This window comes from Cannabis sativa, chromosome 4 (assembly GCF_029168945.1).
Source record: "Cannabis sativa cultivar Pink pepper isolate KNU-18-1 chromosome 4, ASM2916894v1, whole genome shotgun sequence".
In the NCBI taxonomy this organism is placed as follows: Eukaryota; Viridiplantae; Streptophyta; class Magnoliopsida; order Rosales; family Cannabaceae; genus Cannabis; species Cannabis sativa.
In genome coordinates this window covers 78,868,311-78,893,419 of record NC_083604.1, presented here as the reverse complement: position 1 = coordinate 78,893,419, position 25,109 = coordinate 78,868,311, and the positions used below count along the sequence as shown (strand labels likewise).

The window sequence follows — 25,109 nt, the reverse complement described above, 5'->3', positions numbered from 1 at the left end:
TACAAAATAAGATTAATATCTCTTGCCACAAAATAATCTTCCAAAATAGCTCTATCCCCAGCACTCTCTCCACAAATCATAAGCTAGTTCACAGTAATTTCTTCCAAACTAGGATGTTGTGAAATAATATAAGAATTTGCAATGTTAGGAAGCCAAGGTTGAGAAAGAACATTAACTTGAGACCCTGAGCTAATACACCAGCAGATAACCAAATTTAAAATGCTCCACCATACAAAGCTAGGATTATTTCCTAACTCAGCATTAAGAAAATTATCATGGGAAAGTATCTGGATTTAAATACACAATAAATTAAGTCGTCAGTACCATTAACAATCTCCATCCTTGTTTGCCAAGCATGACGATAATAAATTCATGCAGCCTCTTAAAACCCATACCTCCCACAAATTTACTCTTAGCCATTCAATCTCACATCATCCAAAAAATACCTCTCTTCTTAGCAAACTTTGAATTCCAAAAAAAGTTAATTATTTTGCACATTAGTGACCGAGCAATGGACACTCTTAACCACACTTTTCCAATCCACGTTTGAAGATGAGAATAGATCGTGAAAATAATCAGCCATGACCTCCAATAAACTATTATTCCAATTAACTAGATCCCCATTATTATTACAAAGGCTTGTAATGATACGTCTCCTAGCACTTGCTGAAGCATGGAAATACTTGCTATTTTAATCTCCTTATTTCAACTAAAGTTGTTTCGATATTTGCCGCCAGTAAATCTTTTTCATGCTAAGAAACTTAGACAAATTCTCGTTAGCCTCTTTAAACAACTGGCAAGAATTAGCATCTTTCTTCCCTTTATATTTTTAATTTCTTTTTTACACAAATCAATTTGACTTTTTAAATTTTTAGTTATTTCATAACCCCAATTATCTAATTTCTCATCACAAAAACTCAATTTCTCTTTAAAATTTTGACCATCCTGAACCTCCCAGCAATCTTGAACTGTTTTGAAACACATTGAGTCCTTTAACCAAGAATTTTCAAATCTACACTTGCATTTTGAAGTAGAAAAAATTGGAGGGCTTGAATTAAAAGAATAGAACAATGATCAAAAGTGCTCACCTCAAAGTTATAAAGTTTAGCCATAGAGAAACGTGATAATCATTCTTGATTGTTCATTGCACGATCAATACGCACTTCCACTAAACGATCAGACCCCCTACCACACTCCCATGTAAATGGATAGCCCTCAAGATTTATATCATGAAGACCACTATCAAAAGTGCATTATTAAAGTCTTGAATAAGGGCAAGCCATGAATAATAACTACCACTTTATGAGACCAACGAGGTACATAACCAACGAAGAAGATCCATCTAAGGATACACAAAATACACAGCATAATGACAAGTAGATAACAAATTCTTTAAGAGCTTGCAGCTTATTGATCTACATACTCATGAGTATGTTGAAAGACTAAGGGAACTGCACACATTATAACTTATATCGTTGTCACACTATGATAGTGCCTCGTATTTGCCTCTTGCGATATCACAGAAGGATGCAAGGATTATCCAGAATATACTTTGGCGCAAAAAGTCACTTTCAGAATAAAGTTATTAGTAGGATTGTTTATATTGTGAGATGAAAATAGTATAATTAGTATAACTACTTACAGATAAAGATAAGAGCAGCTATATCAATTATATATAATTATCCCATGTGATGTAAATATAAAACGTGGGGAATATTCATATTTCTCAAACGGTTACAAGAATAAGTTATCAAGGGATTAATTGTCATCCTAAAACTCCTATAAATAGAGACGGAATTTAGAGAACTAAGGGCGACCAATTTGAGAAAAGAGATAATTATACCAATATTGTATTCTGTATACGATTTATTAAATCTCAATTGACTCGTGAAGTATAAGAAATTAACTTCAAAATCACGTTAAAAGCTCTCTTGCCATTATTTATTTATTTATGTATTTAATTCTAGAGTTTATCTATTACTTTAAGGCTCATTTATTGGTTAACGAAAATATGGATTAATACTTATATTAGGCAAAAAATAACAATCTAAACTAATAAAAATACCATTGGCAATGTAGGTATATTTTTCATATCTCCTCAAATTATCGTATATCAAAAACCTCACCCACTCTCTCTTTCTTCTATGACATAAATTCTAAGCACCTATCAGACTATTCTTGGAGCACCATCAGACCATATCGTGTCTTTATCAACCATCGAACCTTTATTTTTAACTTTTAGATTACACTACTATCGTACCCACTATCCTATCCTATCAGACCACTATCAAACTATATAAAAAAAATCACAGAAAACGCAAATTTCATACTCAATTTTTTTACTAAAAAATAAACAAAAAATACGAAGAAACTACAGATTGTTCGTCTGTCCATTTGACGATGGTGGTCATGGGTCGTGGGTTATTGACCACTCACCAAATAGAACTAAAGAGAGAGAGGGAGAGTCGTGGGTCGTCAACCACGCACCAGAGAGAACTAGAGAGAGGAAGGGTCGTGGGTGGTGATGCGGTGGTTTAATGGGTGAATATTTGGATGAGAGGGAAACTAACATAGCAAGTAGGGGTGTTCATCCGATCCAATCCGCACTTTTTTGGTCAAACAACATCCAATCCGCACTAGGTGCGGATTTCATATTTTAGATCCAATCCGATCCGCATAAGAGTTTAAATCCAATCCAATCCAATCCGCAATAGTGCGGATTGGATCGGTTATTTTGGATCGGTTACTTTTTTAATAATAAATTATTTAATATTTCATAGAAAAAAAAATTAAAAAAAGACTATTGTTTCTTAATCTCCAATACTAATCTATTTCCATCTCTATTTATATACAAATTAAACCAATATACATATATATCAATGTATATACTTATCTTTAGATTTACACTAAAATATATATGTATCTAATTACTAAAATAAATAAGCTAGTATATATATATTTAAACTTTATGTGTATGTGTCTATGTGAATAAGAATTATTTTTCTTGTGTTTTTTATTACAAAATAAATAAAATGCACCAACTCAATATATTACTAAAAAAGATTAAGAAATTAGAAGTTTGTGTCTTTTTTTAATTAATATATATTACATATTATAATTTTTTAAAAATATATATAATTAAGTGCGGATTGGATTGGATCGGTTACTTTTTGAGGTCAAACAACATCCAATCCGCACAAGTGCGGATTTTAGATTTTTCAATCCAATCCAATCCGCACAAGTGCGGATATCCGCATTTTGCGGATTGGATTGGATTGGATCGTGCGGATTGGATTGGATCGGATACTTTGTGAACACCCCTAATAGCAAGAAAGAAAGAAAAAATAGAAAGAAAGTTTCTTTGTTGGACTTTTTGAAATGAAAAAGATATTTTGAAAGTATACTAAAAAATTGTCACACAAAATCTGTTCACATCAATATTAGTTTAAGCGATTAATTTTATTCGAATAGATACATATTTAATCAATTTTCTCTGAAACTATTTTTAGTTAATTAATAAAAAACAGAGTTATTTAATAACTAATGTATTGTTTAATTCTCAGTAATAAAATTAGTTATTATATTAAAAAAAAAAAAGAAAAAAAAAAGAGCTATTCCACGCTTAATTCCTAAACAGGTCAAAACCGATCCACAAGCGGCGCGTGAGGCAGCGTGGCTCTCGTCCTAATCTTGGCTTGGCTTCCTCATAAAAATAGAAGAAAAATACAAACAACTCGGCTTTATTTGGGTCGAAATTCAAAACGGCACTCTATAAAATATAAATACTCATCTTATTTTTATTTATTTTTTAAAATATTATCTTTCACAAACAAAATTCCCTCTCCCTCCATTTTTCACTCTCATCTTTCTATCTTCAATCCCATACTCAAAAACATATTCATGGAGTTTCAGATCAGGTTCATTCATCTCTTCATCACTCGGTGAGTTCTCAAAACCTCGTTTTTTGTTCTTATTTCAATTCGATCTACTGTTCTATCTATCGATTATGCATTTCTCGCGCGATTTTTTAATTTTTTTTTTTTGCAATTGAATAGTAATGGAGGTTTATTGTTTATGTTTTACAATGATATTGGAATACGACTTAGTATGGAGAATGTCAGAAGTTTTGTTGCGTGTTTGTATCAGAAGTTGTTTTTGTTTTGGTATGTGAAATTTGAAGATCAGTTTTGTAATGTATCTTTACTGGATGTTAGTGTGGTTAATGAGCTATTATAGATTAAGCGATTTGTGTTTACTGCAATTCCCGCGCGATTTTATTTATTTTGCAATGGGATAGTAGTGGAGGTTTAATCTTTATGTTTCACAATGATATGGAATACTATTATTGGTATGGAGAATGTCAGAAGTAGTGTTATGGTATGTGAAATTTGAAGATAAATTTTGTAATGTTATCTATACTGGTTGTTGTTAGTGTGGTCAATGAGCTAAGATAGATTGAGCAATTTGTGTTTTGTATGTTTGTAAATGTTCATGGTAATAGTGTTTGTTACTTTATTTGGTTTTCTTTTTTTTTTTTGTATGCATTGGATGATTATGGCAAGGGCATTTAATGATGGATCTAAATGATTATGCCAATGGCATTTAATGATGGATCTAGATGATTATGGTAATACCTGTTAGTTTAATTTATTTTAATAAGATTGCTATAGGTCAAATTTGCTAGTGTTATTCAAAAAGGATTTGTTCACTCTCTCAGTCTGATTTTTTGATTCTTAAAAGTTTCTTTAATCACAAATTGGAATGAATAATGTTCTCGCTGGTCTTCTTGTTGTTGTCTAAAGTGGCTCACTGTAATTTTCAAGCTAACTTGGTTTTTTTGCTTACACGTGATTGTGATTTCAATAAAACTAGTGTGTAGAATAGAATAGTCGTTATTTTGTTTTCTAACTTATAGTTTTATTCTTATACAATTCTTTGGGATATCAGATATGTTAGTCTCATTTCAGAATTATAGTCTAATTTGCATAATGTAAGTAAGATGTTACGCCATCAGTAAGTTATGTCTAGCTTCACATGTAATTGTATACTATGCAATTGCACTACTTATATGTAATTCATGTACAAAATCACATTCAGAAGTTCAGAACTACAAAAATATATTAACACTACCTTTTAAGCTTCTATGTTTATAATTTATTATAGCTAGCACAGCAGTAGGTAAAAATTGTAGTTGCATCAATTTTTTAGTGAAGAAGAATAGGATTTGTAGTTTACGTAGTCACTTTACTGCAGTCTGCAACTACTTGTGGACATTTCAAATTGTCCCATGCAAGTTTTTAGTCATACTTTTCATACTTTATATAGTAGTTCACACAGTTTTGACTTCAGTCAACACAGAGTCCTGTGTCACAGTGACACACAGCGTTTGTCCCTTATAATCCGCTCAATATGCAAAGGAGGTATGCAGCACATAAACAAATTGATCAACTTCCAGATGACGTTTACATTATACAATGTGTTATTTAAAAGTTCTATACTGACTTTGATTTAATACATTTGTTTATAAATGAATAACTCAAGGCTCCCTGGACCCTAAGATATTTTAGTAGTAGAAGATGTAGTAATCATATTCAAATTATGGGTTACCTTGTTTGTAACATTATTGCGCTGGGGGTTACCTTTCAAGATTTATACTTTATCGGTGTTAGTATAGAGCCCCCAACAAGTGTTATTAATATTTTTGTTTTCTTTTACTTAATTGATTTTTTTTTCAATTGCTTACAGAAAAGTGGATAAAATAGAGGAAGCCTCTGCTTGCTTATCTTATTACATCTACATGTAGTTTTAGAGGATTAAAGCAGCGCCCATTTCTGTCTTTATTGAGTTGGCCGAAGAAACGCACAGATATGTACATCTATTCCAAATTGGGTGGATCATGTGGTGATGTTGTTCTGTCTTACTTGTGTTTTGTATATGGATCCCAGCTTTTAATGCAGCGCAGTGCCATTAGTGCACTCGGTGATCTATTACATAACTTGGAGGAGTGGATTGCAGGAAGCAAGACCATTATATAGTGCAAATTCTTAACTCATTATATTAATTATTAAGTAATCAGCTTGCATTTAATGAGTTTTTTAGTGATTTTAGTTGGTATTTATGTCAATCTACTCAAAATTACCATTTGTCTTTAACTTTTCTGCATTGGTTATTGATTTTAGTTGGTATTATTTTGTACTTCGGCTTTCAGTTTTATTGATTAGTTTGGATTATAACTGAGGGTGAAAAATTGAGTTTATCTCAGTTAAGAGTTTGTTTTCTCAGGTGGCTTTGGCCTCTTTACTTGGACATTGACTTGGTTATACAATAACCAATATTGTGTTTCAAAGTTACTTATATGAAGTGCGATGTCTTTGAGCTGTCTTTGTACATCTTATCCAGTACCTAGCCATTCAGTTGGTGAGTTTTGACCATTATTTAATTTCTAGTTTAAATATTAGATATGTAAAGACATTTTTTTTAAGTATTAATTTATAATCGTCTCGCAGCAGCCTATGCTGTTGCAATTGCTATCGCTGCAACTGGTGGTCTAATGCATATAATGATATAAAAATTATTGTGCTCAAATAATTTTTGCCGTGATTTAATGTCAATACTTCTAAACTTACAATTTGGCATGAATCTTACCACTTGCCATTACAATTTGTCATATTGTATTATAGGTTTGTGTACTTTTCTTCTAATAAAACTATAGAACTTACAATAATTTTTAAGCTGACTTCCTCTAAATGAAGTGTTTATTTTCTTAGGTGGGTCTTCTAAAAGGACTTTTCTTTACAGTATAATCAATTATGGGCGTCTTGACCTCTTATACATTGTCTTTGTACATCTTTCCCAGTACCTGTCCATCCAGTGGGTGAGTTCTTATCAATATTTAATTTCTTGATTAGCTTTTTTAAGCACGTTATTATATGCATCTTGACCTCTTCTACATGGTCTACTCACATCTTGTCCAATACCTATCCATCCAGTGGTTGAGTTCTTATCAATATTTAATTTCTTGGTTAACTTTTCAAACATTTATAACTTTTTCAATATTTTTTTTGAGGCTTCTCTTTATTTGATCGTTATTTCACAATTAAATTCTCCTAGAGCAAGTACTGTATATTGCAATCCTGAATGTCTAGCTCAAGCATGATAGAGTGACATGTTGAGCATGCATCTATATTCCATATATGAGTTATTGCCTGTCTTTTTTACATTTAATATTATTATTATTATTGAACGTTTTATAATATCTTTGACTCATTAAAATATATATTTGTAGTAGATGCTGAGGTTGGTATTATAATTTTATATTCTCTTAGAAAAACATCTTGATAGGCATCTAGTTGACATTGACTTTGTTCAGTTGGCGGCACGAATTTGAGAAAATCCTTTGTAACACTACACTAGTTCATTTGCTTAAAAATTTGTATGGTGCCTACCTTTTAGTTTAAGAACATAAATTCTTTATTTATTCGTCATGATATTTTGTCTGTATTAAAAAATTAGGGGATCATTTGGTGGTTCTAATGTAATGACCAAAAGAATACTTGTCTGCTAGTGCTTGTCTCTTTACCCAAAACAGAGCTATTACTTGCATAAGAATCTTGACGGTGGATGTCCTGGTGACAGTTGAACAATTTCAATAATTAATTGGAGTAAGTGCTAAGATGGATGTAAGAGTTTTGTTGTCTAAGAACTTTTAGTATTTTCAGTAAAACTGATATTTCTTTTATCTGATTAGAACAGAATAGGTTGCATATTCTTGATAGATTAGGTCAGTATAGCCACACGTGAGTGGTTTGCATTTAGGTACTAACTATGGAATACAGTCAGGCTTAGATTAGGTATGGTGTGGACTTGTGGAGTACAAGAGCAAAGGTTTTAGGCACCCAAATGTGGGTTCTTCACTGAGAGTCATTGATATATTAAGTTTTTCTTGATAAGACATTGATGATATATTAAGTTGATTATGTTTTTATGTTAACAACTCATTACAGTTATTAGTAATGGGACAAAGTTCATGTACTTGTTCCACACACTCTACTATGTCCTTCATTATAGTATAATTCTTGCCGACATAGTTTCCCCACCTCATCTCTTTTTCCAGTTATGTTGTCCCTTGTCAATTATTAACAGAAGCCAAATTAAGCATTTTAGAAAGAAAAAAAAATCAAGAACCGGAAGCCTGAAATTTGTTATCAGTAATCTGTGGTGTACTTTGCATATGAAATTTTCAGTATTATACCTAGTTTTGGATAAACTGAGAGGCTAATAATGTGTTGGGGGAGAAATAGAACACAGAAAGAAATAGCTTCTCAAAATGCAGAAAATCTTCTAAACACTTACAGAAGGCAAATTAATGTATTTACACTCCATGATAATGAAAAAAACATAAGATAAAAATGAAATTTCTTTTTACCAATTACAAGAAACTACTAAGCCTTTTTTTTTGGCTTTGAATCAATGGAATCCCCTTGAGCCTCTGGACTGATAAAGCTCCAACCTACTCTTGGCCTCTTGTAACAATGTTTCAATTGCTTCATCTTGGGTCACATAAGATTGTTTTGTTGCCCATTCAAGAACAGTGAGCACCTCAGCCTGAGCAAGTTCTTCGCTATCCGGTACATGTAGTGCAATGTAGCATAGTAAAACCAATGCAGATGTTTGAACAATTTGTTCACCAAAATACACAAGCTGAATCAAGTGCTTTGTCCCTCCAGCATTAATTATGGCTTTGCAATGATCAAGGTGGAGGTAGTTTATGGTTGCTGCAAATTTTGTTAGAGCAATTGAAGCTTCCCTTGAAACTTCAGCTTCTCTTTCATCAAGCAAAGTCACCAGTGGGCCAATCATTCTTGTCTCCGTTGCTCGAAATGTCCTAGCCAAATTCCCTATAGCTTTGATACAAGGAATCAGGAGTTCTGATTCTTCCTTCTCAATGATGTTTAGTAACTGATCAACTACAGCTTTGCAAGCGGGAGAACTTGGCTTGAATGCTGATCTTCTCAACTCTGGATCCTTCTCTGCCACTGCTGTGATCTCCATCAACGCCATGGCCGAAGTGTATTTAACATCTTCAGGACCTTTCTCCAGTAGAACTGCAAAACATAACAAAGCTCTGGACTCTGTAATACTCCGACATATAGGCGAGTTCCCCTTGGCAAGATGCAAAAGTGCTCTTGCTGCCATAGCTTTCATGTTGGCCTTAGTTGCAGGGTCTTCCAGTTCTCTTCCCTTAATGCTAGTACCTGAAAGTGATAGATTCTGCTGATGATTTTGCTTTGTGTTGCCATTGTTGTTCTTCACCTGATTGTTCTGGTTTGCACTATTATTAATCTGTTGGAGAGGTTTGGACCCTGTCTTCAAGGCAATGGTATTGGTAACAACATTATACATCTGACTCGGGCTTCGATTACCCAAAGGATGAGCAATTTGATTCTGATTCTGCTTGTCATCCCCACCATTAGCCTTGCTACCGTTGTTGGTGTTGGAATTATTGCTGGCTACCACAATGGCATGAATGGATGTTGTTTTGTTAACAGCAACGGTGTACTTGATATGTTCTTGAACAGTTTCGAAAGCTAGATGGCTAACAAGCAAGCGAATAATATTGTTCTGGGCAAAAAGATCTTGGCATTTCGGGTAGTTAGCGGCTAGCTCAGATACAGCCCATGCTACCATGGCCTGAACCTTCATCGGACCGTCTTTAAGGATTTTCGCAAACACAGAACAAACACCAGCATGAATCATATGCTCCACACTTTCAGGGTCACGACCAAGCAGTCCAATTGCTCTAGCAGCGTTCTCTTGGCCCTCAGCTTGACCATCTTTGATCAATTTCAACAAGGGTCCAACCCCACCTTCCTCTATGATCAGCTTCCCATACCGATCATTATCCCGAGCAAGCGAAACCAGTGAAGCCGCAGCATCGGATCGGCCTTCAAGCGAACCCGTGTAAAGAATTGCTATCTGTTCCCATATGAAGCATAGAATTGGCTCGTTAGCCGCGATGGGAGGCAATCCTAAATACCCATCGTCTCGAGCATCGGCAGGGGCCGAGACACGAAGGAGCCAAGACACATCCCCTATAGAGTTCTCCAACTGGGACGACATTTTTCGGAATGCCGCAGCTGGAATAATGGTGAAAACTCGCTTCATGAGTCCGTTGGCTCGACATTTGATGGCTAAAGAGAGAGCCTTGTCGAGGACTTGTTCAGTATCATCGATGATCCGTCGTGTGGGTCGTTCATACAGGTCAGAACTGGCTCGAGCCGCCTGGCGTAAGAGACCAGCTAGCTTTTCCGTCTTAGACTTGAGCTCCGTACACTCCTGCTTAAAAGAACTAGCTTCATCTGCTGATTTAATCACTTGGTCAGCCAATTGGATCGGCTTTGCTAGGATCTGTTTCACTATGTCCGCCATGGCTACCACGGCGGACTAAGGTAATCCAAGTTCTGGTGTTTAGAGAGTTTTTTCTTTTCTTTTGGGGGGGTCTCAGATCAAGAGAAGAGAAGAGTAAAGTGAATTTTGGGGGAATCTTTTTAGGGTCGTGATAGACGGAGATGATGATGGAGGCAGGTGGGTCTGTTGAGAGAGGTGAGCTGGATATTATTATTATGTGAATTTGGGTAATGGCATTTATACATACAAAAGAGTCATATTGTGGATTTAGGTCTCTTTTGTGGGATATTGAGTGCTTTAATTGCGACTCAGTCTGGCGAGCGAGAACAATATGTGTGTAGAAAGAAAAGAAGGGTCAGGGTCGACGGGTTTTACAAGGTCAAACGCGTTCCAACACACAACCTTTTATAAGTTTATTTATATAACTCTCTCTCGTCCAGTTTTCACATATCTGATATTTCTCCTTAAATAAAAAAATTAATGGGTAATTTTAGTACAAATAAGGTTTGTTTCGGTACCTAAGCCACTGAGCTAAAGAAAAGATGGGAAAAAGGGAGGAGTATAAGTTCCAATTCACGACTCTTACCCACATTAGTTTTTCTATTTTATTTTTTAAAATATCTCATTACAATTTTATTTTCTTTAACTTCACACTTTTATATTATATTATACACCATTTTTTTTATATTTGTATCTGTATCATTAAAATGATATATTTTTAATACATTAATAATAATAATAATAATATATGTTCATAAAATATTATATTATACATTATAATTAATTATAAAAAGTTATTAAAACCATAGTAATAAAGCTAATAAAAAATTAGGGAATTATTTCATATACAGTTTAGGTTGCTTTAGTGGTTGATGTGTAGGTTGTCATATTAAATTTAGGTTACTCCATATATTTTTGTATAAATGGAAAAAAAAAAAAAGGAAAAAAAAAAGAAAAATTGCTTTTAAATATAAAAATAAAAAAATTCCTAATTATTTTTAAGCTAAGTTATAAACACCTATGGAAAGACTAATATAACTTTTTAGCTATTTTTTTTTTTTTGCTTTTAACTATTATAAAAACACTGAAGGGAGTGCTTTAAGATAAATTACCCTTGATTTCAATATTTAGGAGAGATTTTAGTTTATTTTACCTTGTCTATTTTAAATTTTTTAAGCAATTATTTTGTTCAAAATAAAGTTTAAATATTTTATTGTTTATAGGAATTTTATTTTTATACTGTAAATTATTTAGAAAATTTATAATTTTATATAACTACAACATAAATAAAAAGAATTGACCAAAAGAACTTTGGTTGATATATTAACCATTTTAGTGGATGTACTATAAATTTTTCTGTAAAATTAATTTACTAAGATGTAAAAAAGAAAAGAAATAGTTTTGTTTACCCAAATTTAAAAATAATGTTAAAATTAACCCATTGGTGTCACTTCTTAACCACCAGCCTTGATGGGTGGTCCACCCACGTTGAGAAATCGGCTTACGTTGCAGAAGCTTTACTTATTGGCTAGTAAGTTCACTATTCAAGTTTGTATCTTTTTCTATTAAAGTTCTTTTTTCCTCTTATGCAGGAGTTTTATTTTTGGCTGGAATTTGCTGTTAAAATTAATTATATCAATAATATAAATACGTCTAAAGATCCTACCGTACCTACTTATCATTTTCAAAATAATGTGTTCATAAAATATAGCTTCCAAATCCAGTTTATTCATGGATTTATAGATAAAGACGGTAATAGAAATAGTACATAATATAAGCTTGTGAAATTGTTGATGTTGTAGGATGTGGTGTACGTATGTGGTATATATTCATATAGGCCATATTTAATGATTAGTATTTGATGATTTAGAGCTCCATTAATGTTGACTACTTACTTTTATAGTAAAGTAAATTAAGGAATAACAAGATTTTGTATTAATTTCTACTATTTTCAAATTAGTTGGTTTTATAATTCGAATTAGGAAATAGGGCTATAATATATAATAAAGTAAGAGCCGTATAACAATTATTTATCAAATAATAAGTAACATATATTTAGATAAAACTTTGTATTATATTAATTATTACGACTATAAATTTTAATACAATGCAAATTGAATTATTTAAATACATAACAAATAATTCAAATTGACTTGTATTATAATATTTAGAAAAGTTTTGGGTTGAGTTCCATGACCTAACCTCGTACCTCTGACCTGACCTCGGATCTTGAACTCGACCCGAGACCCAAACTTTAAACCCGAACATGTATCTATTCTAGCCCTAAACCCAAACTCGGGCGTGAACCCAGGTTTAGGTCCAGAGTTGGGGTCAGGGTTCGAGACTAGGTCGTGGTTGAGGTTGGCATCGAGTTTATGGTAAAGATAGCATAATTGTAAACAACCTATTAATACAAATTAATACTAAACGTAGTCTTGTAATAAATAATACTAATACAATGCAATATAATATAACACAATATTATATAATATAATACAACACACTGTACCAATTAAGCCCTAAATGAGATAATAATATTTTCTTATTTTTAATCTTTCTATTTTTATTTTCTCAATCCTTTAATTTTGACTTATTCTGAAAGATTAGAGATTGCTTTATTTTTAATTATCTTGAGTGTCTAGCAATCAAAGTCTCATGGTGACATTATCTTTTTTGACTTTTTTTTAAAGCAGAAGAGTTAATTATGTTTCTATTGTTTGCATTAATTTGTATCTATATCCTATTCATATAGTTTTATAAGAATGTCAATTTCGTACTTTTAAAATAATGGTAGTAATACCAATAATCATGTTTGGAAAATTGAACCCTCTCTTAAGAAAGAAAATTCTTTATTACTCCTTACCACATGTTTGTTTGCTATTTCTAAGTCCAAATGGTCTATTACTTTCTTTTGAATAATTAAGAGTCAATTTAAAGGTAAACCACCATAAAGGATAAAACCGTAATTAAGCCTCTTATAATATTAATATTTGATTACCAAAAATCTAGAAACTTGTTAATGAAGAAATCATAAAAAAAGTTGAACATGATTATATTTTATCTTATTATTTGCGTGCTATTGTAATAATGTTAATGTGTTTGATCTTGATTAGTGAAGCTGGTTATATTATATGTAATTACTTTTACCCTTGAAAATAATCCAATACAAATTGGAAAGGTAACTAGAAAGAGTCGATATTATATATAATATTCCAAAGAGGAATATTGTCCCTTTTGCTCTTTATTTGAAAAGTATGATTTTCTTTTTTTGTACTCAAAATGCTTCCAAAATCCAATATGATTATAATGTATTAGACATGAACTTTAAATTAGTGGTGCCCTTTCATAAAGAAAAACATTAAAACGTGTTTAACGTTGTTCATTGATTTAATTATTGTTAGTATGAACTAGAACTGAATTGTAGGGTTATCTTTCTTTATGAAAAGATATGTCTGATTACAGAGATACAGGGTCCAAAGAAATTCTTATTTTGGATTTCCTCCCTAAAAGAATAGAAGTGACTACACTACACTACTGCACTCAAATATTAAGTAGTATCAATCAAAGTTAAAAGAATAGTTAGTATCAATTGAAGTTAAAAGAAATGAACTTTTGGGACATTAGAATATAATTAAAGTGTCTAGTTTAATTCAATAAACTAGATCCTACACATTTTTCCTTATTGCTTTTACTTTTTTTTAGGGAAAGCAATTCAAAGTTAATTGCTTGCTTAGTGCTATACAATAAAAAAAATTCATTTTCCATTAATTATTTAATTCCCATATTTTTTTTTTCAAATAATAATCATATTTATAAATTAATCGCAAAAGAAATCGTAGTTTCCCCTAAAACACAATAATTGAAAATTTCTACAAAGAAAATGTGTGATTCGATTAGCAGATTGTTTAACAAAATGCAAAGACTCCATCAAAGTCTTATTACAATCTACAATAATAAAACCAAAAGCATAATATAACTTAGCAACAATGGACTCTGATGTAATGCATATATAATGAGGAAATCATTATATTATAAACATAGAAATATAACTAAATAAAATTTAATAATGCATTATTCTTTTCATTTTTGAGATGAATAAGCATTATACTAGCAAAATAGTAAAAAATAGAATAAATAATATGGATTCTTTTCCATTTTTTTTTTTTTTTTTTTTTTATGTTTTTCTCCAAATCAAACATTGTTCAAAAATATAAAAAGAAAATAATCATATTAAAAATAAAATAAAATTTTGAATTGATGTAGTTGAGAGAGAGCTGGCAAATCCAAATAATTAATTGTTAGTTGAGGTATATTAGGAATCTTGTCTTTGAATGTTATTATATATGTAAAAATGATAAAACCAACACAATTTTAGCTGGCAAATTAAGCTGGGTGCTAACCACGAACCTTTTTATTTTTATTTTTTTTCTTTATTAGAGAATTAATAAATTTCTTTTATTAATGCAATAAATAATACATGAGAGTACGTACGTAGTGTTTCCTTTTCTTCTTGGTAAAGATTATTAATCCAAATTATTTAATTATTTGTGTATTTTGCTGAAAACACTAAGCACTATATATTGGTGTTTTGATGGGTTATTTATATATAGTATTTTGGAGATTTTCGTTAATTGTATTATATTCATATAAGGGTGATATATTTATAATTCATTATATATCGTTACAAAGTTTGTACGTCTCTTGAGAAGTTTCTCAAAGCAGCCAAGTTAACCCAAACCAAAAAAAGTAAAATAAAAATAAATAAATAAATGCTGTATTTGGATCTTTTACTTTTGAAGTTTCTAGATGAGAGTGCAAAACCAAATTGGATATTATTTTGTTCTTGTAGCTAGAGACATATTAATTTTTTTATATATATATTATTATAGTTTTCAGCTTAATTAACAATATTTTTCTGATTATTATCCTATTTGATTATTTTTAGTGATAATTTTTTTAGTTGCAACATATAATTTTGTAATTAAATGTAATTTTTAATCATAACAAAAAGTTATTAATTTTATGACTAAAACATATATAGTACTTAAATATAAATTATGACTAATTTAATTTTAGTTACAACTTTAATTTTACTTTTAGTTACAAATTTTATTATTATTAAAAATAAATTTTTTTATAGTTGTTATGTAATAATATAATATTATCCAATAATATATGTGACCAAATCAATATTCTTTCGAAAAATATATAGTTTTGAAGGAGATCACGTTCTTTAAAGCTTAAACCCTAAAATTGGAGATGTGTGGTGTTGACTAATTTTCAGACTTGTAAATTGTAATTAGTAAATAGACCATTATAATTGTGAGTTAAAAAGAAATCCACATCCAAGTTTATATAACCTATCATTTTAATTACAACAATATTTATACTATATATTATTCTACTTAATTTTACCATCAATCCTAACTAATAAAAATATGTTTTTTTGACTCGAACATTGAGCTCACTTTGTTTATATTTATAGGTTTGAGAGATATAAATATAATCTATTCTTTAAACTAATACAAAATTTTAAAGTTAATTAGTAATTTTCCTCCTCGAATTATGACATGTATCAAATTATGCCCTCAGAACATTTTTGGTCGTTAAAAATTATCCATGAACTATTAAGATTGTTAAATTTAAAGATTTTTGTCTAATTTTAGTAAAAAAATTCTAACATAGATGAAAGTTTAAGAGACATGATTGAGTACATATCAAACTTTGAGGGACATGATTTGGTAGATATCAAAGTCTGGGGAGTATGGTTTAGTACATAAACAATCACTGAAACAGTAAAATTAAATGAAATTAGACAAAAGTCTTTAAATTTAACAATCTCAATATAGTTCGGGAGCAATTTTTAACAGGGTACAATTTAGTACATGTCAAAATTCAAGGGGAAAAATTATTAATTAGCCAAATTTTAATATTTCTCAATTCATAAATAATTAAAGTCACTTTAATTTGCTAAAATAAAGGTTATTGTCTATTGTCTTTTATATAATTAAACATTTATATGTGCATGCATGCTTTTGATATTGTTTTATTACTTTAAATTTATTAGATAAAAATATCTTATTTGAAACTTGTACATATATATAATTTTATAATAATGACTAACTGAGATTAATTAATGCATGCTTGTATGGTATGTATACACATCTTGTCTCTGTTTTTTTTTTTTTTTTTTTTTTTTTTTTTTAAAGATGTAATTGTTCCATATTAATTTGTGCTCAGAAACGACGTACTTAAAATACTCATGAATCAATTGTTCTTATCTTTCGATTGGCATTCACAAAGTTCCAAATAAAATTAATTCATTGTTTTGTGACCTTCTGTATGTATTTTTCCGAATATTAATTCCTACTATCATGGTCTCATCGATCAAACTGATCATCTAGTGCACTTTGAATGAATATTGTTCATGAATGGGTACATAGTATTAAAAAAATTATATTTTTATGTTAATTTTTTATCTAATTAGAAAAATAAAAATATTTTTCGGCAAAAAAAAAAAAAAATTAGTTTGATTTAAATATTTTATATTTAAATATATATATTTTTAATTTAGTGTAAAGAGATATTTTTTAATTAAGAAACTAAATTAAACATAAAAAATTAATTTTTTTTGTTATTTGTTATTGGATCAAAATCTAATAATTTAATGTTTTTAAAAATAATATTTATAATTAAATTTATTTAATAACTAATGAGTAATACTTATTTAAAAAAAATATTATATATATATAATATTATGGGTAAAGAAATAGATTTGATAACACAATTAAACATCTCATTGTAAAATTAACCCATTTAATAATGAGATTTTTACACCTCATGTCAAAATTGACACCTTTTTTACATTTTTATCCTTACACGGTTTTTTAAACTTTTTTAACTTTTACATTTTTCAATTTTACTTTTCAAAAAGTTTAATAATTACAATTTTACCTTTTCCTTTCTTCCTTACACACGTACACGCACGCCACCTCATAAATCCTTTCTTTTTTTTTTTTTTTTTTGAATTTTTCATTTACCTGATTCTTCCACTCTTCAAACCGAGCTTCCCACGATCACCATTATCAAGCCCTAACCAATTTCTTCTTCCCACGATCACCTTCTCCAAGCCCTCACCCACGTTTTCCTCAACCTACATTGTCATCCTCCTCTATATTTTCTCTATATAAATGGCAACCACTAGAAGTGGTTCGAAATCACCATCTCCGGCGAAGAAAGTTTCTAAAAAATCGAAGAAGGCTCCAACTGTTACTTCCAAAGTCGAACCTAAGATGGGGTTAAAAAAATTGCTAAAAATTTAGTGGCTGATGTTCCAGAGACATCGGGCACTAAGAAAAGAGCCCCTCCTGTTAAAGTAGATGCTCCCAAGACTAAGAGAGCAAAAATTTCCAAGTCTGCACGCGATGTAAGTTTCTCTTTGTTGTTTTTAAATTTTTCTTTAGTTTTTTTCTGGTTGTTTTATTTCTGGTGTTACATTTGATGATTTAAAGTTTTCCCCATTTTTTGTTCTAGGTTTCCTCAGATTCTGATTTTGAGGATGAAGTGCATGGTGAGGACCAAAAGCCCAAAGTTGAATCAAAGGTAATTTAAATTTGCTTGGTTTCATTTTATTGTGTTAATTTTTACATGAGCTTTTTAGGTCACTGGTTTAGGTGTTTATTAGGATGTTTTTATGTTTTTTTGGTGTTCTTTATGTATTTCTGTCATGTATTGTGGTTGATGTTGTTTTGTTGTTTTTATTCAGTTGTTGTTTGGTTGTTGAAAAAAAACCCAGTTCAATTCGTATTTTGTCACAGTTTTGAATTGCTTTTCCCCATTGGTTGGTTATATGTTTATTGTGAATTTGTTTTCGGTTGTTTTACACACTATTGGTATTGAGAAGCATTTTACTAATTTCAATTGCAACAAGATCTTTCAGTGTTGTTTATTCTTTAGTTTTGTATATGTTTATTGTCAGTTTTTTCTCGGTTGTTTGTCACACTACTATTATCGACTACCATTTTCGAAATTTCATAACAACGAGTTTGTACAGTGTTGTTAATATTTTAGTTGTTTTTTTTTAAGTTGTGACAGTGTTGTTACTGTATTTTTTTGAAAGTTGTTTATCTCTTACATTTATCATACTGTAAGGGTTTCATAAACGTTGTTTTTAGGTTTTTTATTGGCTGTAATTTGGTTACTACATTTTTATATATTCATTGTTATTGTATCTAAGATTTGTTGCTTTTGTTTTTCTTTTTTGTTGCAGGTCCATGCTAGGACCTCAGTGAAGGTTGAAGGATTTGACCTACCAAAGAAAAATCCCCCTAAGGTGTCTTTTTTTTTTAAAAAAAATATTATTTTTATTATTTGTTTTCTATTTTTTTTTAGTTTTTTTTGTTTTTGTCCTGATTTATTTTGTTTATATTGATACAGGAATGGGATTATATTTATGACCAGAAGAATCTATTCATTGCTAAAGCCTTTTCCCTTGCTACTTTCCGGGTGATAGAGAACATTAAGTCTTGTCTTTCGGATGTACGGCTTGAAATGTTTTCAAAAACTCTTTGTTTTGGTCATTTCCTTAACCTTCCCGATTTTAAAGTTCAACCCCAAGTGTTTCATGGGTTGTTGCTCCGGGAGGTTCAGCAACCTAATGATGCTGAGTTGTGGGTAATGATACGCGGTGTTAGGCTTAGGTTTAGCATTGAGGAATTTGCATTGATTACTGGGTTAGACTGTGAAGGTGACTGTAGTGTCTTAGATTTTAAGCAAGAGGTTAATAGTCTTTGTGAAAGATATTGGCCAACTTCGTCCTCTATCACTAAGGAATCTGTTAGGGAATGTTTTACCACCAAGAGGTGGGGTGATTCTGATGAGGATGCTGTGAAGTTGGCAGTTTTGTATTTCGTGGAGTGGTTCTTGCTTAGTGGCACTAAGCATAAAAATGTACCCAAGTCTATTTTAGATGTTGTAGATAGTGGGAGGTACAATGAATTTGCTTGGGGCCGGAGTTCTTTTGAATTGACTATTTCCTCATTGAAGGGTAAGCTTGATAGTTGGGTTGAGGGGGTTAGGAAGGCAAGGAGTTCGGGAAAGAGGCCGAGTGTTTTTTACACTTTGATTGGTTGTCCTCATGTTCTTCAAGTTTGGTTCTACGAGTGTTGTAAGTACATGAAAGGTAAGTACTGCCAAAAGGAAAGCTCTCGTATTCCAAGGATCACTCAGTGGACATGCAATAGTCAACCTACTTTCAAAGTTTTGAAGACTACTATCTTTGATGTTTCCAAAGATAAGGTATATCTGTTTGTTGTAATTTGGTTTTTCAGTAGTTGTTTTTGTGTTGTTTTTCATTATTATTAATCTTCATAATTGAAATTTTAATTTTGGTGTTTTTTGATCAGCTGCAACTTTCAAATATGAGGCCCACGGCTGGTGAGTTCAAAGCTTTGGCGAAAGCGATTTCAAGTTCGACACCGACTACAACTCTTACAAGAGTCTTCTGTTCCCGAAGAGCCAAGCTGTTGCTCGCAGTGACATTTCTGTCAAGCTTGATGCCTTTTCTGAGAAATTTCATGGGTTGGAGGTCAAGATCGATTCGTTGCATACTTCCCAACAGAAGATTTCATCTGATTCGGTTGAGTTGAAAGAGTTTGTGTCTGCACAGTTTGTTTCTTTTGGTGCTCAGATGGCTTCAATGCAGACACAGTTTTCTACTGTTTTTGCCGATTCCTATGCCAAGGTATTTTAGTTTTTCAATAGTTGTTTTTCGGTTTTTTTTAAGTTGTTTTATACTAATTTAATTTGTAATTTCAATATAGGAAAAAGGCAGTGACTCTTCCAATGATGATGATGGAGGTGGTGATGAAGCAGATTTTGATTTAAATGAATCTGAAGAAACTGATGAAAATGAAGAAGAGAATGTTATGGGTGATGAGGAAGGGGAGGGTAGTGAAGGTGAAGAGAAGGATGGTCAAGCCGATGAAGATTCTGACTCAAAAGAAAAAAATGATAATGGCAGTGATGATGATGCCACTGATAGTGAGGAGAAGGTAGATAAGTAGACAATGTAACTAGGTTTTAGTTACTTTGTGTGGTTTATTTTGTTGTAAGTCCGTTTTAGGTAGTGCTCTTGTAATTCTATGTTATTGTTATGTCTCTTGTTATGTTTTATTTTTCAGAAATTTGCAACTATTTTCAGACTATTTATTTGTATTTATTATGTTATTTATATGGCTGTGTTTGTAGATTATGTTGTTCGCAATTTATTGTTGGTCTTCTTATTTTACTTGTTGTTTTTATTTTGTTATGTAGTTTTTTTTTAGTTGTTGAAGTCTTTCACAAAAAATAACTTCACTTTTTTCCATTTTCTTTTTCCTTTATTTTCTGTATCAAGAATTTCGTTGATTTCAATGACGGCCCTACTCAAATAGATGTTGAGGCTACTGTTCAGTCCGGGGTAAAAGCAGTTGAGCTTATGGTAATGTTGCTTTTGTGTTGTTTTTTGGTTGTGTAAAGGTTGTTATTTTTTAACCATGATCTAATTCCTTTTTAATACCATATATAAACAGATGTCTTCAGATGGAATTGGTGGTGATCCTTGTAAACAGATTTCAGTTTCTGAAAATGTTGAGGTTACGGATCGTCGTCTTGTTTGTTTTGAGGTATATTTTTTTTTGGTTGTTTTTTAGTTTCTTCATACTTTTTGTGTTTAACACTGTCTATTTTCTTTCATTTTTGTGGAAAAAATATATTAGATGGGTGCAACGAGTCTCAATGTTGATTCTAACATTGAACTTGAAGATGACCCAATTCCCGTTGAAGAAACTCCTCTTGTTGACAAGAGGAAATCTAAGAAACCCATAGCGCTGACGTCTCCGTTTATGGAGTATGACTCTTCCATTTCTAGTTCTAAAGATGGTTCTGGTTATGGAGTTGTTAAGTATGTGGCTGGGTTGTGTCCTCTCGATGATAAGATTGGTGAAGATGTAGAACATAAAGACGAGATTGATTTTGACTTGTGGCTTGGTGAAGACGGCCTTAGATCGAAGAAAGATCCGTAAGTGTTTATTTTCGGCATTTTTGTTGTGTTTTTGTATTTTTTGTTTTTTACTTTACTATTTATGTTTCATTTTTTTAAAATGTTAGGCATGATAAGGAGAAGGTTTACTTGAAGGGTAAGGATAAGATTGTTCCCCCTTTTCGTTTTGGCGTGGAAGATGTTGCAACCAAGATGTGGTTCCACAAGCTTGCATATCCTGGCCAATGTTTGACTAATTCTGTAAGTTAATTTATTTTTTCTTTTGATTTTTTTCAAAAATTTCAGTCTATAGTTTTCTTCATGTTGTTTGTTGGTTGTTTGTTAGTTGTTGAAATATAATTCATTTTCTGATTTTCGAACATTTCTCATTTTTTATTGTTCAGCATCTGGACATCATTTTTTACTATCTACGTAAAAAAGGAAAGTATGCAAAGGAGCCAAAGGTTAAGTTCACAACCACCGATTGCTTATTCTTCAAAACCATTCATGCTTTGTATGAAAAATTTATTGCACAGAAAAAAAATCTTTCTTTGATAACTGCCCAGCATGCCATTGCTGATTATATAAGAGGTAGAAAAATGTTATGTGGTTCCCCTTGGCATTTGTGCGATCATGTTTTCTTTATCATCCATATGGAGACTGAATCACATTGGATTCTTGGTCGATTGAATATTGAGGAAAGGCGTGTGTACATGTACAACTCCTTGTCGACTGCTATGAAAGATAGTGCTGCTATCAAAGCTTGTCAGCCATTTGCGGTGTTGTTGCCCCACTTTTTTGCTTTGTTTGATGAGTTCAAAAAGGAAAACAAACCGGTTTGTTTAGACCCTTTCGAAGTTGTTAAGGTTGATGGTTTGCCTCAACAAACCTCGAAGTAAGTATTTTTTATTTTTTATTTTCAAATGTTTTTAAAATTTGTAATGTTATTTTCCTTTTTTAAGTTTTTCTGCTGTTGTTTTTTGGTTGTTTTGCAGTGACTGTGGTTGTTTCGTTGCATCGTTCGCCGAATACTTTATTGATATGAAACCGATTCCTCCCATATTTGATGTTGAGAAACACCGTGATAGGCTTGCTGTGTTGTTCTATAAGTATGCTCGCATGAAAGAAGTGGAATTTATTGATAGTGAAGATGAGGCTCCTCCAAAGGGTCCAAAGAAGAATTTGTCTTAGTTATCTATTGGTTGTTGTTGGAAATACTACTTTTTTTTATGTAGCTTTTTTTTTTTTTCTATTACCAGATTATGTTCATAATCATAGACAAGTTGTTGTTTCTATCATGTTTTTTTCTTAATTGGAATTGGTTTTTAATTTGTTCATATTTTTGGATTTTTAATCTTTATATTTACTCTTAGTCATGACAGCATACTATTAACAACCTTATTACAACCATCTGACAAACAACTAAATTGCATTTGTAATCACTTTATGTAGTTTATTTTTCCTTCTTATTAATTTCAACCTTCTTCCACTCATTTAATTATTTAACTATAATATTTGATGTTCTTTTGTATATTAATGATAATAATACCAATTCCCTATTATCAATATCTCTCCACATAAAAAATCACAATAAAAAAATGTATGTAACAACCAATCGTAATATGCAGTATGTGTTTTCTAAATGTTTTAATATAGTTGTTTTTTGGTTGATGTGTAGTTGTTTCCACTTCTATGCTGTAATTCTTCTGCAGGTCTTTTTGTTATGTCCCTTTTGTCCACACTTGCCACACTTGTTTTGTTTCTTTGTTTCCCAAGCTGCTGCCATTCTGCTTTTCCTCGGCCTTCCAGACTTGATTCTCTCCTTTGGAGGCAACACTATGATTTCTTCAAAAAAATCTGGAAGTTCCCATTCTCTTACGTTTCCAACTGGGTATACTGTTTCTTCATATGTTTGCAGCCATGCTTTTGATGTGTAGTATTGTGCACAGTAGTTGTATGTGTTTATGTTCAAGTCCTTCATGACGGCGACTGCATGGTTACATGGCATTTCATCTTTTTGAAATCTATTGCATGTGCACGTCTTCTCCTTCAAGTTTACTATTCTTGTTCTGTCTTCATCTATCACCTCAAACAGGTTCTGGTTTGCTGGTTTCACCTGCATGTTTTAAACCAACTTTAAAACAACCAAAAAACTATTCAAAAACAACTGTTTTTATTTTACTTTATGCGAACGATAATCTGAACTTACCGTTAGTCGCGGTAATTTGTACATAGTTCCCTATGAGTTTTTTCTCAGATGATGGTGTCAGCCTTGTTGTGCATTTTTGTGCCTCCTTTCTATTATTGTATGTCCACTCTTGCATTTGTGCCCTCAAGCACTCCATTAATGTTGTCACTGGTGTTTCCATTGTTGCTAAATTTGCTGAGTTCAGTGCCTCAGCTATGTTTGATGTCATGGTAGAGTACCTACAATTTGGACAGTTTCTGTCATAGTTCTACTTTTGGAAAAAAACTCAAACGCAACGCAAAAACAACGCAAATACAACGCTATAAATAGGTGAACATATCATTAATTTTATCCTTCTTATTAGTTTTCACCTGTTGTTTTCTGAATGATACCTTGACCATTTTTCATGGCCAATTTTCTCCAGGTACGGTCTTATGCGCTTATCCAAGTTGTCTAGCTCCCTCATATGGAATTCAAACTCCATTTCTGTGTAAGCTTTTGCAGCTGCAAAGAATGGCACTCTGAAATGCTTTGCATTTTTCTTGAATTTTGTTTTGAGGTTCGACAAGAGGTGGAAGATGCAGTAGCCATGTGTTATTTCAGGGAACACTTTCCTAGTTGCTTTGATGATGCTTTCATGTCTGTCTGATATTAGGCATTGACATTCTCGAACCCCGAATGCTTCTCTTATTTTTTTTAAGAACCACTCCCACGATTTATCGTTCTCAGAATCAACTATGCAGTATGCTAGTGGAAAAATTTTAGATTCTGCATCTTGTGTGTTGGCAGTGAGCAACGTGCCTCCATACGCGGCCTTTAGGAATGTACCGTCTACCACGATGATTGGTTTGCAGTTTGGCCAACCTTTTATAGCAGCATTCAATGCAACAAATGCATATTTGAAACTGTCATCATCATCTTTCTCTATGTCTATTAATGTTCCTGAATTTTAATCAAACAGGATTTTGTCAAACAACATGTACTCAACGAAATAACAACTCAAAAACAACTGTTTTTTCACAAATATTTTCAAAGTAAAATTTTTAAATTTTTTTTTACCTGGATTTGTTTTCTGTAGCATGTACAGGTATCTTGGCAAGAGATTGTACGACTCTTTAGCATTTCCAGGTAGCTGGGTTTGTGCTCGCTCTTTACTACGCCATGCTTTCATGTAATTCATCTTTATTCCGTATTTGTCTTTCATTTTTTGTCTTTATGTACGAAATTTGCACTTTGTTTTCGGGTTCAAGAATTTTGGTTTTACAAAGTCTGCTATCAACTTTGATGTAGCTTGTCGTTGATCTCCAAATCTTATTGTAACTGCACATGTGTGTTCTTCTTCGTAGCTCCTTATTATGAATGTTTCTGTGTTTCCATTTTTTGTAGCCTTTAAACTCCATTTGCAGTTTGTGTCCAAACACACTATGTTGTATTCTTTTGTGCAAGATTTCACTACTTTGTATTGAAATGTCTTCTTGATTGCAAAGTAGCATA

At 31.7% G+C, this 25,109-nt stretch overlaps 4 protein-coding genes and 1 long non-coding RNA gene across 5 annotated transcripts; 3 read left to right on the top strand and 2 right to left on the bottom strand.

Annotated features, from left to right (window-relative positions):
- Positions 1–3,655: 3,655 nt before the first annotated feature.
- Positions 3,656–12,065, top strand: LOC115712822 (uncharacterized). The gene is made up of 4 exons (XR_004010949.2): positions 3,656–3,941; positions 5,746–6,417; positions 6,768–6,874; positions 11,873–12,065. It is a non-coding gene; the product is annotated as an uncharacterized LOC115712822 (long non-coding RNA).
- LOC115712821 (uncharacterized) lies at positions 8,315–11,088 on the bottom strand. Its single transcript, XM_030641207.2, has one exon. It carries the CDS (start codon positions 10,426–10,428, stop codon positions 8,467–8,469), a length of 1,962 nt encoding a protein of 653 aa, XP_030497067.1. The 5' UTR covers positions 10,429–11,088; the 3' UTR covers positions 8,315–8,466.
- A 6,892-nt stretch (positions 12,066–18,957) lies between the features above and the next one.
- LOC133037180 (uncharacterized) lies at positions 18,958–20,654 on the top strand. The gene is made up of 4 exons (XM_061114035.1): positions 18,958–19,704; positions 19,812–19,865; positions 19,922–20,149; positions 20,229–20,654. The coding sequence occupies exons 1-4, from the start codon at positions 18,958–18,960 to the stop codon at positions 20,469–20,471; spliced, it is 1,272 nt and encodes a 423-aa protein (XP_060970018.1). The 3' UTR covers positions 20,472–20,654.
- An 873-nt stretch (positions 20,655–21,527) lies between these two features.
- On the top strand, positions 21,528–22,766 carry LOC133037404 (uncharacterized). Its single transcript, XM_061114623.1, has 3 exons — positions 21,528–21,688; positions 21,832–22,322; positions 22,423–22,766. The coding sequence occupies exons 1-3, from the start codon at positions 21,641–21,643 to the stop codon at positions 22,616–22,618; spliced, it is 735 nt and encodes a 244-aa protein (XP_060970606.1). The 5' UTR covers positions 21,528–21,640; the 3' UTR covers positions 22,619–22,766.
- A 351-nt stretch (positions 22,767–23,117) lies between these two features.
- On the bottom strand, positions 23,118–24,819 carry LOC115710967 (uncharacterized). Its single transcript, XM_061114034.1, has 4 exons — positions 24,675–24,819; positions 23,987–24,557; positions 23,659–23,854; positions 23,118–23,543 (listed from the first exon to the last, which is right to left on the bottom strand). Exons 1-4 carry the CDS (start codon positions 24,817–24,819, stop codon positions 23,118–23,120), a joined length of 1,338 nt encoding a protein of 445 aa, XP_060970017.1.
- Between the last annotated feature and the right edge of the window lie 290 nt (positions 24,820–25,109).

Coding starts and splice junctions, on each gene's coding strand:
- LOC115712821 (XM_030641207.2), bottom strand. CDS start 10,428: ATGGCGGACATAGTGAAACAGATCCTAGCAAAGCCGATCCAATTGGCT.
- LOC133037180 (XM_061114035.1), top strand. CDS start 18,958: ATGTTTTCAAAAACTCTTTGTTTTGGTCATTTCCTTAACCTTCCCGAT. Junction 19,705..19,811: donor TTGATGTTTCCAAAGATAAG/GTATATCTGTTT, acceptor TTTTTTGATCAG/CTGCAACTTTCAAATATGAG. Junction 20,150..20,228: donor TTGCCGATTCCTATGCCAAG/GTATTTTAGTTT, acceptor ATTTCAATATAG/GAAAAAGGCAGTGACTCTTC.
- LOC133037404 (XM_061114623.1), top strand. CDS start 21,641: ATGTGGTTCCACAAGCTTGCATATCCTGGCCAATGTTTGACTAATTCT. Junction 21,689..21,831: donor GCCAATGTTTGACTAATTCT/GTAAGTTAATTT, acceptor TTTATTGTTCAG/CATCTGGACATCATTTTTTA. Junction 22,323..22,422: donor TTGCCTCAACAAACCTCGAA/GTAAGTATTTTT, acceptor GTTGTTTTGCAG/TGACTGTGGTTGTTTCGTTG.
- LOC115710967 (XM_061114034.1), bottom strand. CDS start 24,819: ATGAAAGACAAATACGGAATAAAGATGAATTACATGAAAGCATGGCGT. Junction 24,558..24,674: donor GCTACAGAAAACAAATCCAG/GTAAAAAAAAAT, acceptor ATTAAAATTCAG/GAACATTAATAGACATAGAG. Junction 23,544..23,658: donor AAAAACTCATAGGGAACTAT/GTACAAATTACC, acceptor TAAAACATGCAG/GTGAAACCAGCAAACCAGAA.